We start from the raw sequence: 11934 nt of genomic DNA on the forward strand, positions 1-11934 counted from the left end.
GTGCTTTTAAACTAAGTCTTCATCTGCTGTGGAGGCTGGACTTGAGGGGACCCCAGAGGCTGCTGCAGTGAAGCAGCCAGATGGGAAGTTGGACTTGGAGTGGTGGCAGGAGAGTCTGAGCCAAGTATTTCATTTTGAAAATCCTAATAGTTTGAAAAAGTATGGACTAATACACCAAATACCGTATACTTACCCCAAAGTTCACCACTAGCATGCTCTGATCCTTCTCCTCTTGGCTTCAGGATCTGGAGATGACGCACAACTCCGTGAGGCTCTGACAGTTCCCTGCTTTCATTCTGCTATACCTGCATGCCGTCTTCCAATGTGCCCCCTTTCCCTGCCACCACACCTCCTTATTTTTCCACTCTTAGAACTTGGACCCAGGGTTCAACTCAGTGCCTTGAAGTGTCCCCTAAAACTTGGGGGTGGGAACCTGAATTGACAGTGCTCAACATGGGAAGTGTCTGCAACAGGGGCTCCCTCCCTGTTAACCCTGGGGCTAGCAGGGGGCACACATCATCTCTCTCATGCCTCATGGAGCAGATGCAGTCTGCTGAGCTGTAGTGTTGCACCCATGTTCATAGCCTGCTGCTTCTGCCGTGTGCAGCCCCTGCTCTGCCCAGGGAGGTACCTGCTGCCCTTGCCCAGCTCTCCTGCTCTGCATCTCCATGCACTCTTCCCTTCCCCTTGCTTGCCACAGATGTGACTTGGTATTATTTCTTTTATATTTTTATAAACAGAGTCTTGTTAACTTGCCCAGGCTGGCCCTGAACTTGTGATTCTCCTGTTCAACCTCCAGAGTAGAGTAGTGAGGATATTGGGTGTGACCACTATGCCTGGCTCTCATCCTTTAAAAATCCCAGAGGTTTTATTTCCCTGTTGAGTCCTTCCTGCTCCCTGTGCACATTCCTTTCCACCTGCTCCTCCTCGCCTGCCCCGCTGCAGGCTGTAAAGCATTCTTAGCAGCTCTTACTTCAAGTAATAGGCTCACACACTGGTCTCCTGGTTTTGACACTAAGGATGGCTTCCTGTGGGGTGGCTGGTGAGCTAGGTTCTTACTAGCATCACCTTCAACCCAAAGGTACCCCCAAATCAGGAGCCAAGAGAATGCTATTACCGAGAGTTTTACGTCTATATGTGGCTGTATAAGTACAGTCCATTAGTGAGCCGCTGCATGTCTCTTTTTTCATATGAGCTTTTGTTTTCCTAGAGCTATGATTGCCCTGTTTTTTTCCCAGGATTAGTTCTGTGTGCCTTTAGTGCCTTTTGCAAAGGACAGCTCATCTGCCGGATGATCTTGCAGCTCTTCCTCCCCCAGAGAGAGGCGAGTCCCTCCAGCCAGTGTCCTCCCCCTGGCCACTGCTCCCTGGCAGAGTCCGTGCCACACTGCCCATATCCTGGGACTTTCCTCACTGTTTTTTTGGAAGACCATTCCCTGATCTTCCTCTCTGTTAATTTTCTCTTATTTTGACAAATTGTGGCTTCCAGCAGTTTTCTGAGAAAGGGTTTTGTTTTGATTCTGCTTTTTGAAAACATGTTTACTCCTTCCTCAACCTTGATTGAAAATTCAGCTAGTATGGAATATATGCTGAAATTATTTTTCTTGGGCTCCTAGGAGAGGCTGATGCGCTTGGTCTCCTGTGTGATGCCATTGGGTGTTTCCCTTTTGTACGTGACATCTGTGTCCTCTGAGGTTGGTACGTAGGTGTCCTGGGCTGCCAGTTCCTCAGCAGAGCTGGTGGTCATCTAAGTCAGCTGGAGACCTTGTGCTCAGCCCAGGAGGCTCTGGTATAACCCCTGGCTACTTTTCCTTCCTTTTCTTTGTTGTCTTCTAGAGCTCGTCACTTGAGTGATGGGCCCCTGAACCCCATCCTGGTTCTTTTACTTCCTGCCATCCATCTCTTGTACTCCACCCTGGAGAAGAGTATTGTGGTTTTTATTTTTGTTGCTCCTGTTTGGATTTTAGCTGATGCTTCCTGCCATTTCCTTTCTCGCAGCAGGCTGCTCAGCCTTAGGGAACCCCATTGGTTGTTGTGGCTGAAATAGGCCCAGTAGCAGCTGGTGCTGTGCCAGCCTCCACCTCTTCTGTCTGGCAGAGGTGAGAGTAGCCCTGCCTCGCGGTCTGCTGTGAGGCTCACCGGGGTAGTGTGCCACAGCTCCCTAAAACATCCACAGTGTGTGTGCTCTTGTACAGTGCCCCGTCTCCTGCATGTCTGTGATGCTGGTGCTTCTGGTCTATGTCTGAGAGTGGAGTTACTGTGAGTTGGGCATTCGGCCAGGATCCCAAACAGATTGCAGTTTAAGGCCTTTTCTTTTGGGCTTTGCATTTCAGAGAAGTCTCAGGGTGGTGGGGATGCTGAACTCCTGGCAGCCAGCATCTGAGCAGCAGGAAATGGCAAGAGCACTGTTCCCACCTATCAGGGTAGGGTGGAGTCGGGTGTATCCTGCAGTTCTGCACACCTCCTGCAGCTCCACACCCACTCCTCCCTGCTGTCCTCCACAGTCCTCACAAGAATGCCTTCAGCTTTCTTTTGACCCCTGGATTGGGGCAGGAAAGGGACAGAATTCACCCACAGTCGTGTTCTCCTGGAAGTGTGGGCTGGCCCACGGGGTGCTGGGGATGGCCACGGTTCTGAGGGGAGCTGAACATTTAGCAGAACTTTTGGCATCAGCCAGATGACCATCTTACAGCCATGCCCCAGAGCTTTGGGCTGCCACAGTGGAGCAGCTGAGTAGACCTGATGCCACCCTGGGATGGCCAGGGGGTACCGGGGGTTGCTGCGGGTGGACTCCAGTAGAAAAAGGAGGCAGAATTGACTCCTACCAAAGTATGTGGTGGTTTTCGGTTTTGAATTCCAGCCGGGTGCCCTGCACAGTACCACAGTTATACTTTTAGCCTGTTGCATTTGGAAAATAATATCCATCAGATCAAATTGATGACTGATAATTTATATCTTTCTAGTTTTGTAATTTGTTGCCATTTAGTTTGTATGTTTATTTTGGTTTTAGACCTTGTAAAAAGAGAGTATTTCTAAGTTTAGGCCCATGCATATTTACGGAGCTTAATGAAAATCATTTCTCAGCACTGACAGCCGTGGGATTTCTCTTTTAAAAGATTCAGTTCTTTATAATTAAATTTGAAAATCACTGACAGAACACCATTAATTATATAATATTGTATATCTTCTTGGTATAAATGACATAGATTTAGTCTCTTTTAATCCAGTACAGAAAATTTTAGTTTTATTTAAGCAAATTAGGTTATTTAGAGTAATTTTAAGAGTGATGGGCTAGGAGTGCAGCTTGTGTAGAGTGCCTGCCTAGCATATGTGACACCCTGGGTTCAGTTCCTAGCACTGCCTTCCCAAAAAAGAGGAAAATGCCTCTAATAAGAAGTAGCTAATCCTTTCCAGTCTAACTGAAGATTTCTTTAAAAAAAGAAAGCAATCCCAGCAATGAAATTCAAGCCTTGAGGAGGGAACGGTACTGATGCCATCAGGCTGGCTCTACAGTAAATGACCCACTTTAGTGTTGGTGCTGACCTTTAAGAATGATTTCCTGGTAAGACCACCTGGTGGGGATTCTTGAGGTAGTCTCAACCTCTGAGTCTGAGTCACAGTTATTAGTAGATGGACTGTTTCCAGCAGCCATGTGTAAGTGTTTGTCTTTAAGAACATGCAGCTTTTGTGCTCCTGTGCACCATGGTGTGCTTAGCAGCTGCTCTGCACGACTGTGCATTGGTGCCTGGCAGACCCTGAGACTGCAGCTCTACTGGGTCAGATTTAGGGTCCAGTGGTGGCCACAGCACATGACACAGCCGAGCCACAGGGAGGCTGATTCCCCAGGAGCCACTGTGCAGAGGCAGGGACCCATGGTGTTTTTCTTGATTAGAGAGCGAACTGAGGGCCCTCCAGTGTGTGCCACGGTTCTCGCCTCCCGGGATCTCATGTGTTGTGGTGTCAGAAACTCGGAGATCTTATTGTGGTCGTGTTGTCATTATCGAGGAGACTGGGGCTTTATTTAGTGAAATGGAACTTATTCTGTCTACAATGCTATCTTGTGCACAAGCCAACAAAATGGACTGCATATAATATTAAAACACTCCTATTGCCGCTGTGTGAGAATCCAGTTTACGTTAAAAAGTCAACATTGGGCATGTATTGTAAAGTTAGGCAGCATTCTTCTAGGACCAATCAGAGTTTTTCTCTTATTTTGTTTTCCTTTTAGAAAGTAATGTTCTAAATTTCTGCCCTATCTCCTTAAGTCAAGATAACCCAGTCTAGACAAATTTTGGTGTACCAGAGGACCAGGCATCGTCGGGCCACTTGGTATTTAAAACTTTGCCATGACATTTTTGTTTCATCTGGGGAGAAAGTTTTACACGTTTACCTTTCTTTTTATTTCCTTGTGACTCCTCCCAAAAAGACAATCTGTAATTTCTCCTGTATTTTATTGACAGCTGACATCATTTCAACTGTTGAATTTAATTACTCTGGAGATCTTCTTGCAACAGGAGACAAGGGCGGCAGAGTTGTTATTTTTCAGCGGGAACAAGAGGTCAGTAATATACAACCCTCAAACCAAATAAAATAATTCACACCTTCTTATCACTTACAAGAAAAGAAACACAGGCTGGGGTTGTGGCCTAACATGTGTGAGGCACTAGATTTGATCCTCAACACCACATAAAAGTTAATTAAGTAAAATAAAGTCATTATGTCCATCTACAACTAAAGAAAAATATTTAAATATTTGTTTTAAAATATTTAAGCAAACGAACAAACTTTCCCTCTGCTGCTTTTTAAAAACAGAAAAAGAAAGGAAGCAATCATTTTCTCAGTATCCAGTTCCTTTACCCTCAGTTCCCTCACATTGGCTGGTGCACACAAACCTTGCCTAGGGACCAGCGGAGAGATCTGCCTCCCATAGCAAGCTCCCGAGTCCCTGCTGCCTTCAGCTGGAGTAGGGAGAATCCAAAGCAAGGACCAGAGGAGGGAGGTAGAGGGCCATGGTGTTTGGAACATGTGACTTCCTGCCGTCCTCGGGGTGCTGACCAGCTCCCACAGCACTTGCTATGGAGGACCTGGTGGAGTGTAGATCCTCTCGGTAGAGGTGAAGGGCACTCCCTGAAGCCCCTGGAGGCTTCCCTGGCCTTCAGGGAGGAGCGCACAGGTGGACCCACTCTCAAGAGCTGGTTTCTGGGTCACTTCTGTGAGGAATACTTCTTCACACATGAGAGCATGGGAAATAGGCCCAGGCCCTGCCTGCCACCCCCATCCTGCCCCCACCCTGGCATTTCCGGTGGCCTCAGTAGGGTTCTTGTGACCAGCAAGGCAGCAGGGCTGTTGTGTGCTGCACAGCCACCATGTGCCAGGCTGCACGCTGTCTGTAAGTGTAGGTCCTGTGTTTTCCCAGCAGGTTATGAGATAATCCTTTACCTTCCTGTCATCTCCCCAGGGAGCAAAGCTTTTTTTGGAATTTGACATAAAAATCAGACATCTTGTTCTAAAATGGATTGCATTTTAAGCTCTTGGCTGAGGTATGTTGAGTCCCCCAGGAGCGTCTCTACAGATGTTACCCTGTGGTGCCCTGGTCCAGTACAGCTGGGTAAACCCTGGCAACTTGTTTTCCTCTGTCTTCATGCTGTGGATTCTGGAGGAAGGGCTGTTTGCTCTCTCCCTGGCTCTGGTAGGGCAGGGTGGATTACACGCCCATCCCTGGCAGACCTGCCATCCTGGTGTTACAGCACTGAGCTGAGAAGCTGGAGCGGCCAGTAGCTAAGCCGCCACCCCTCAGCTCAGAGGTGTCCAGATGTACGTCCTGGTTTAGAGCAGGAGTCAGGCTCCTCGCTAGGGACCTGTTGAGATACTCTGGCCTCCAGGAAGGTGGACGGTAAGGGAGCAATCTGGCAGTGCGAGAAGGACGAGCCCTCCTATAGGTTGTCTCTTAGGGAGCCCCCATGTGAGAGGAAGGCGGCTCTGTTTAATGGTGTGTGTCTCCAGTCTGCCCAGCATGCAGCTCCACCCTGCAGAAGCAGATCTGCGCACTGCATGCAGTTAAGTCAGAACCCTGCTTTCCACCCAGCACCCCTTCCTGTTTTCCCCAGCCCCCTGAAGACTTCCCTCAGAACCCTTCTCCCTGGGTAAGGGAGGAGGTCTCTCTATGGGGCCTTGGGACTGCTGGGCCATCTTGGGCTTTGGCAGTCTGTGAGGGTCGAGGGTGGTCGTGGTGGGGGCACAGTGCTGTTCTGGGTCCTGGTCGGAGCGGCTCAGGCAGCAGACACTGCTGATCTTTCTTGGCATGGGACTGACTTGTTGGTGCAGATCTTTATTTTGAAATAATAGTTTTGCTGTTTTCCTTTGTAAGTCGGAACCATCTGTTGGTAGACTGTGCTTTCTTCTAGAGGAGTGAGGCCTGGCCAGGAGGGAGAGCTGAGTGGATTAGCCTAACACAGCACACTGGGGAAAGCCACCTGGTGAGGGGCTTCCAGCTCCTGCCAGCGAGCCCTGGATTCAGGGCTGCGCAGGACGTGGCGCTCAGCAAGGGAGAGGTTCAGGTGGTTTGGGGGATGCCTTCTCATAGTATTTGATCATAATTCAGAAATATAAAGAAGTGCCCATCTTGACATAGAGATTTGTTGAGTTCCCGTTCCTTGGGATACAGACTAAAGTGCCAAAATGTAGAATTTTTAGGTATGGGTTATAGAGCAAGAATTAAACAAAAGACAGGGTATAGCTCAGAGGCTTGCCTGACATGTGAGGTCCTGGATTCTGTCCCCAGTACTGGAAAAGGGGGGAAATACAGGAAATACTCAGGCTGCAAATGACACTTCATGGTGCCCACTTCGGTGCCCCTGGCCCCATCTCCCTGAGTGCCCCTGCCCTCCCACAGTTACCAGGTCTTGGAAGGTGGCATGTGTCTTCTCTACTGTGACCGGTAGAACTGCTCTGTGTGTTTCAGTTCTCATAAGCAGCACCTCACCGGGGACATCTTTGTGTAGATCCTGTCTGCGGTCTCTGTGCTTTCCTGCTGTGTGGTTTGCCTGGATGACTCTGCCGCTGCCACGGTGTGTGTGCTGTGTCTGAGTTACTGCCACAGAGCTGGCGTAGCCCCTGGCTCTGTTGGGCTCCTCTCCCACTGACTCGGGCCACTAGCACGGATCCTCTGCGGGCCTAGATGTCCACCTGGCAGGACAGAGGCAGGCAGGCAGCAGCTCACACTTAGGTATCCATCTAGGCGGGGTCTGCCAAATGGAGCTTGCTGCGTATGCAGCCTGAACATGGAATAGAAGGGCTGGGAAATGCCTGTTTCTTTTCTCTGAGTACATTAATTCTGAATTTAATCTGTGTGAGATCTTTTTGACCCAGGATTGCCCCTTCTGCTCCATACTGAGGCTAGAACCCAGGGGCACTCTCCCACTAGGCTGCATCCCCAGCCCTTTTTAAAATTTTGAGATAGGGACTTGCAAAGTTTCCAAAGCTGGCTTTGAACACATGATCCTCCAGCTGCAGGCGCCCGAGTTGCTGGGATTATAGGCATATGCTGTTGTAGCCAGTAACCCAGGGTTTTTGTTTTTGTTTTTGTTTTAACTTTTAAAAATGTTGCTGGGCACAGTAGCCACGCCTGTAATCCCAGCAGTTTGTGAGGCTGAGGCAGGAGGATCACAGGTTCAAAGCCTGCCAAGCCAGCTTCAGCCACTTAGTGAGACCCTGTCTCAAAAAATAAGAAGGATTGGGGATGTGGTTCAGTGGTTAAGCAGCCCTGGGATTCAATACCCAGTACCATGGTGTTCACATTTGTATTGCCCTGTTCTCGCCTGACTGGGCTTCACTCAGTAAAGTAGCTGTCATGTTTTCTTGCAGAATAAAATCCGCCCTCATTCCAGGGGAGAATATAATGTTTACAGTACCTTTCAAAGTCATGAACCAGAGTTCGACTATTTGAAAAGTCTAGAAATTGAGGAAAAGATTAATAAAATTAGGTGGCTGCCACAGCAGAATGCTGCTCATTTTCTACTGTCTACAAATGGTAAGAGTTTTTTATTTGAGTGACTGTTTGATTTAGAGTTTTGTTTTTAACCTTCTGTATATGTGGATTTCTTTTTTTCTAGAAATTGTTTCTGGCTTAAACTTTTGGAAGAGTAAATTATCAGCCACAGTGGCAAGTGATAAGTTAAAGATTCAAAATGTGCCCCCCAACAACCAATACTGTGTCCACCACTCTGCACATGTGTCTGCATTTTTATTTTACCAAGAAAAACGTTCATCTGTAATTGGAAATGTTCATATTTAAAGACCTCCCCCAGCCTAGATACCAACAGAACCTCAGTTTTTAGTATGATACCTAAGTAATAGTGGTGCATGTTATGGTTTTTCTTTTAACATGAAGAATGAGGTTTTTATTTGCAGATAAAACTATTAAATTATGGAAAATAAGTGAACGGGATAAAAGAGCAGAAGGTTATAACTTGAAAGATGAAGATGGACGACTCCGAGACCCATTTAGAATCACAGCACTGCGGGTAGGTACGCCCTCCGTTTTCTTTAAACTTCCCAGCCTCGTTACCTCAGCTGTCTGGCGAGTGCCGTGGATGACACTGCCTTCTTGACCCAGGAGCTGCTCCTCACGGAGCAGTCGCCTTCGTGTGTGTGTTCAAGGGGGGACATTGGAAGGTTTCCACCCAGGCAGAAGCGACATGCTGCTCAGAGGTACAGCTGAGGTACCAGGGAGAGTTCACACCCAGCCCCGTGGCAGAGCGCTTCCCTGGGGGCAGCTCAGGCTGCAGCCTGGAAGTCGGACTGTGGGCAGAGGGTGCTCTGTGGTGGTGTTCCTGGAGTTCCTGCTCAGGAGCTAAGGCACACTCTGCTGTTGCTGACTTTTTTGCATCAGGGTGTCCGTGAGCGTCATTACTTCTAATCGTTAGATTCTCCTCTTACGTTTTGGTGCCCCCGTGTGTAGTATGGAGTGACCATAATTCATCAGTTCCTGTACTAGACTTTTTTCATGTTTCGACACCTGTATAGTTGCATAAACCTTAGAAATCTCAGTGTCTGGCATTGTTCTGGCTGAAGGGTGTCTTAAGACACAGGGCTTAAGCTGACTGGACTTGGGCCCAGATAAGACAGGGAAAGTGCTGCCGGGAGTGGAGCCCAGCCTCGGTCCCAGGGGCTGCGGCTACTATTTAGAAAACCGTTGGCTGCTGATTTCTCAATGAGGTTTAAGCCCTGGTTATATATACTCTTGCTCGTCAAAGAAATACTAGTTAGTGAGCACATTCCAAATCAATGGTCAAGGGAGATCCCAGAAAGGGTGCTGTCCACAGATCCCCACCCCAACACACTCCAGGCCCCACTGGGCATGCTTGCAGCCCAGGGTGGGCGTGGCCTGTTCTGGTGCCATTCTTGAACTGCACCAGGAGGGTGGTGACAGAGCAGCAAAGCCATCTCCACCTGCAGTAGACGGTAGGTGCAGCATTCCTCCTCATTTCCAGGGTCTGTGTTGAGGCTGGGGAAGGCGGTGTCATCTGCTCTATCAGCTTATGGGAACTCAGATGTTCTGTTGAAAACGCCGGTGGCTTCTGATGTGCCACGCTGCTGCAGGTGTATCCACCAATCTACAGGAGTCATGTGGTGGCGGTCTCCCTAGTGCTGAGGACCCACCACAGCCATCGTCAGTGCTCTCAGTCTTGTGAAGTAGGAGTTTGGGTGACAGGAGTTGTCCTAAGTCCTATGCCGTCGGTCCCTCTCCCACCAGCTGTGTGTACAGCCCTCTCAGGAATCCATGTTGCTCCCAGTCAGACTCTGCACTACCCCAGAAGCTCACCTGCTTGTTTTGGAGAAACTGCAGGTCCTATGTGGCCCTTTAATACCATCATCCTGAATAAAACCATGCATCAGGGGCCACAGGAAACTGATGAGCACAGTTGGCCACCATGTGAGGGTGCAGGGTCAGGGCCAGGGGGCTGTGTTTGTGAACCGAGGTCTGTATTAGACTCACAGAGGACTGTTACCTTGACTGAGCCTACCTGGGCAGGAACCCGAATGTCACTGTTTTAATTTTTTTCTTTGAGTGCCAGAAAAGGGGTTTGATTACAAGAAGGACGCGGCATTATTAGTTGCCCTGTGTTCTGATCAGAGACTTGTCAGAGGGTCCTGGCACATGTGCTTTATTCCTGTGCATGGTAGAGCCGACACTCCTGTTCCTGGGAAGTGAACCCAGGGCACTCTACCACTGAGCCACATCCCCAGACCTTTTTATTTTTTATTTTGAGACAGAGTCTGACTAAGTTGCCTTGGGCCTAAGTTGCTGAGGCTGATCTCAAATTTGTGATCCTCCTGCCTGAGCCTCCTAAGTAACTGGAATCATAAGTGTGCATTAGCACCCAGCTCCCCAGCTTATTTTTACAGAATTTGGGGAAGACTCAGATGAGAGATTTCTTCCTGCCTTCAAGGCTCCCTTCTGATGTCTGGTTACCAAAAAAACAGGCAACAGTATTCCTCGACTTTTCCTTTTGCTTGGTGAGGATCAGGCCTGCATTCTTGCTTCTGTTCTTGGCGCAGTGTGCTCTGGCCAGGCACCCTCCTCCTCCTCGTTTCTTTGGCACAGCAGCCTGTTTTTTGGAGCCCCTCAGGCACAACACTCAGCACAGGTATGGGGAGGGTGCCTTTGTGGCTTTTCTTCTTAACCTTCAAGTGAAGGGAGTGTACGTGCCCAGAAACGCAGCTACTGTGGAAGTGACTAGCCCTGGGGTGCTCAGACTGGACATGCCACGTACTAGCCCCCGATCAAGAAGGGGAGCAGCCTCAGCTCCTCTGAGGGGCCCGCACGCGAGCACTGAGTGCAGCGGGAGAGGCTGTGCTCCAGCTGCAGGCGCTGGCACTGCAAGGATCTCCTTACCTTCCAGGGTGGGCCACAGGGACACAGGTGTCCTCGAGACGTGGGGTGTGGTGCCTGTGGCTGCAGTCCTGCTCGCTGGTCAGTTGGGGGTGTGGCTGGCCCTACCTTAGATCTGTCCCATACCTGCTTTACTCTTACGCTACCATGACCCTTGTTTTGAATTCCTATTTCCTTCCATTTTTTAGGTTCCAATATTGAAGCCCATGGACCTCATGGTAGAAGCAAGCCCACGACGAATTTTTGCAAATGCTCATACGTATCATATAAATTCCATTTCAGTAAATAGTGATCATGAAACGTATCTTTCTGCAGATGACCTGAGAATTAACCTGTGGCATTTAGAAATCACAGATAGAAGTTTTAGTATCCTTCACTAGGCGGTGGTCTCTGCGTTTCCCTGGGGGGTGGTTCAGTTGTTTTCATGTGCACTTGTCTTCATGTAGCTCAGCATTGATCTTTGAAGACAGTTTCCTCCCTAATAGCCTGTGAAGAAGTTCTCAGAAATATAAACTTCCCCCTATCTTGGGGAAGTGCTTTGTAGGGGATTGACCTGAAGCCCATGGCCCACCTGATTCAGTCAGAGGCAATTTTAAACAGAGTGTATTTGAAAAATCAATGTTGTGGTTTTTCTTTTAAATTTACAAGTGGTAATAGAGTAGAAAATAAAACTCTGATTAGAATTCTCACATTCAGCCCCAGGTGAGAATTTTGAGCCCTTAGTGGTGTGACAACTCTCCTGCCTTGGCCTCCTGGTATGGCCATCCCCTGTATGTACCTCATGCCTCCTGCCCTCTGAAGAACTGCCCAGAGCCTGCCTGTGACTGGCAGGAGCTCAGGGCACTGTTTGCTGGCTGGTCACTGTCGGGGGCTGCCCTGCGTTGCCCCACCATCACGAGTCTCCCTGCGAGGTCTCTGGGGTCCTTGCTCCCCAGTTTGCCCTGGGAATCGCAGCTGCAGCTCTCCCAAACTCCCAGCTCTGTGTCCTAGCTCCGACTAGATCCTCTCCTTTGCTGCTGCCAGCACAACTGTGGGTTGGTT

The 11934-nt window shown here is 49.0% G+C and overlaps 1 protein-coding gene across 3 annotated transcripts in view; it reads left to right on the forward strand.

The window, feature by feature from the left end:
• Window positions 1-11934, forward strand: part of PPP2R2D (protein phosphatase 2 regulatory subunit Bdelta) — a 37562-nt gene that overhangs the window by 17166 nt on the left and 8462 nt on the right. The window contains exons 3-6 of one of the 3 annotated variants that reach the window (XM_081268611.1): window positions 4460-4557; window positions 7863-8028; window positions 8409-8521; window positions 11082-11259. In XM_081268611.1, coding sequence (XP_081124737.1) covers window positions 4460-4557; window positions 7863-8028; window positions 8409-8521; window positions 11082-11259 — 555 coding nt within the window. The remainder of the gene's footprint in view (window positions 1-4459; window positions 4558-7862; window positions 8029-8408; window positions 8522-11081; window positions 11260-11934) is intronic. The other 2 variants (XM_081268612.1, XM_081268613.1) reach the window with 2 other exon arrangements.

This window comes from Spermophilus citellus, assembly GCF_964194105.1.
Source record: "Spermophilus citellus genome assembly, chromosome: 15".
In the NCBI taxonomy this organism is placed as follows: domain Eukaryota; kingdom Metazoa; phylum Chordata; class Mammalia; order Rodentia; family Sciuridae; genus Spermophilus; species Spermophilus citellus.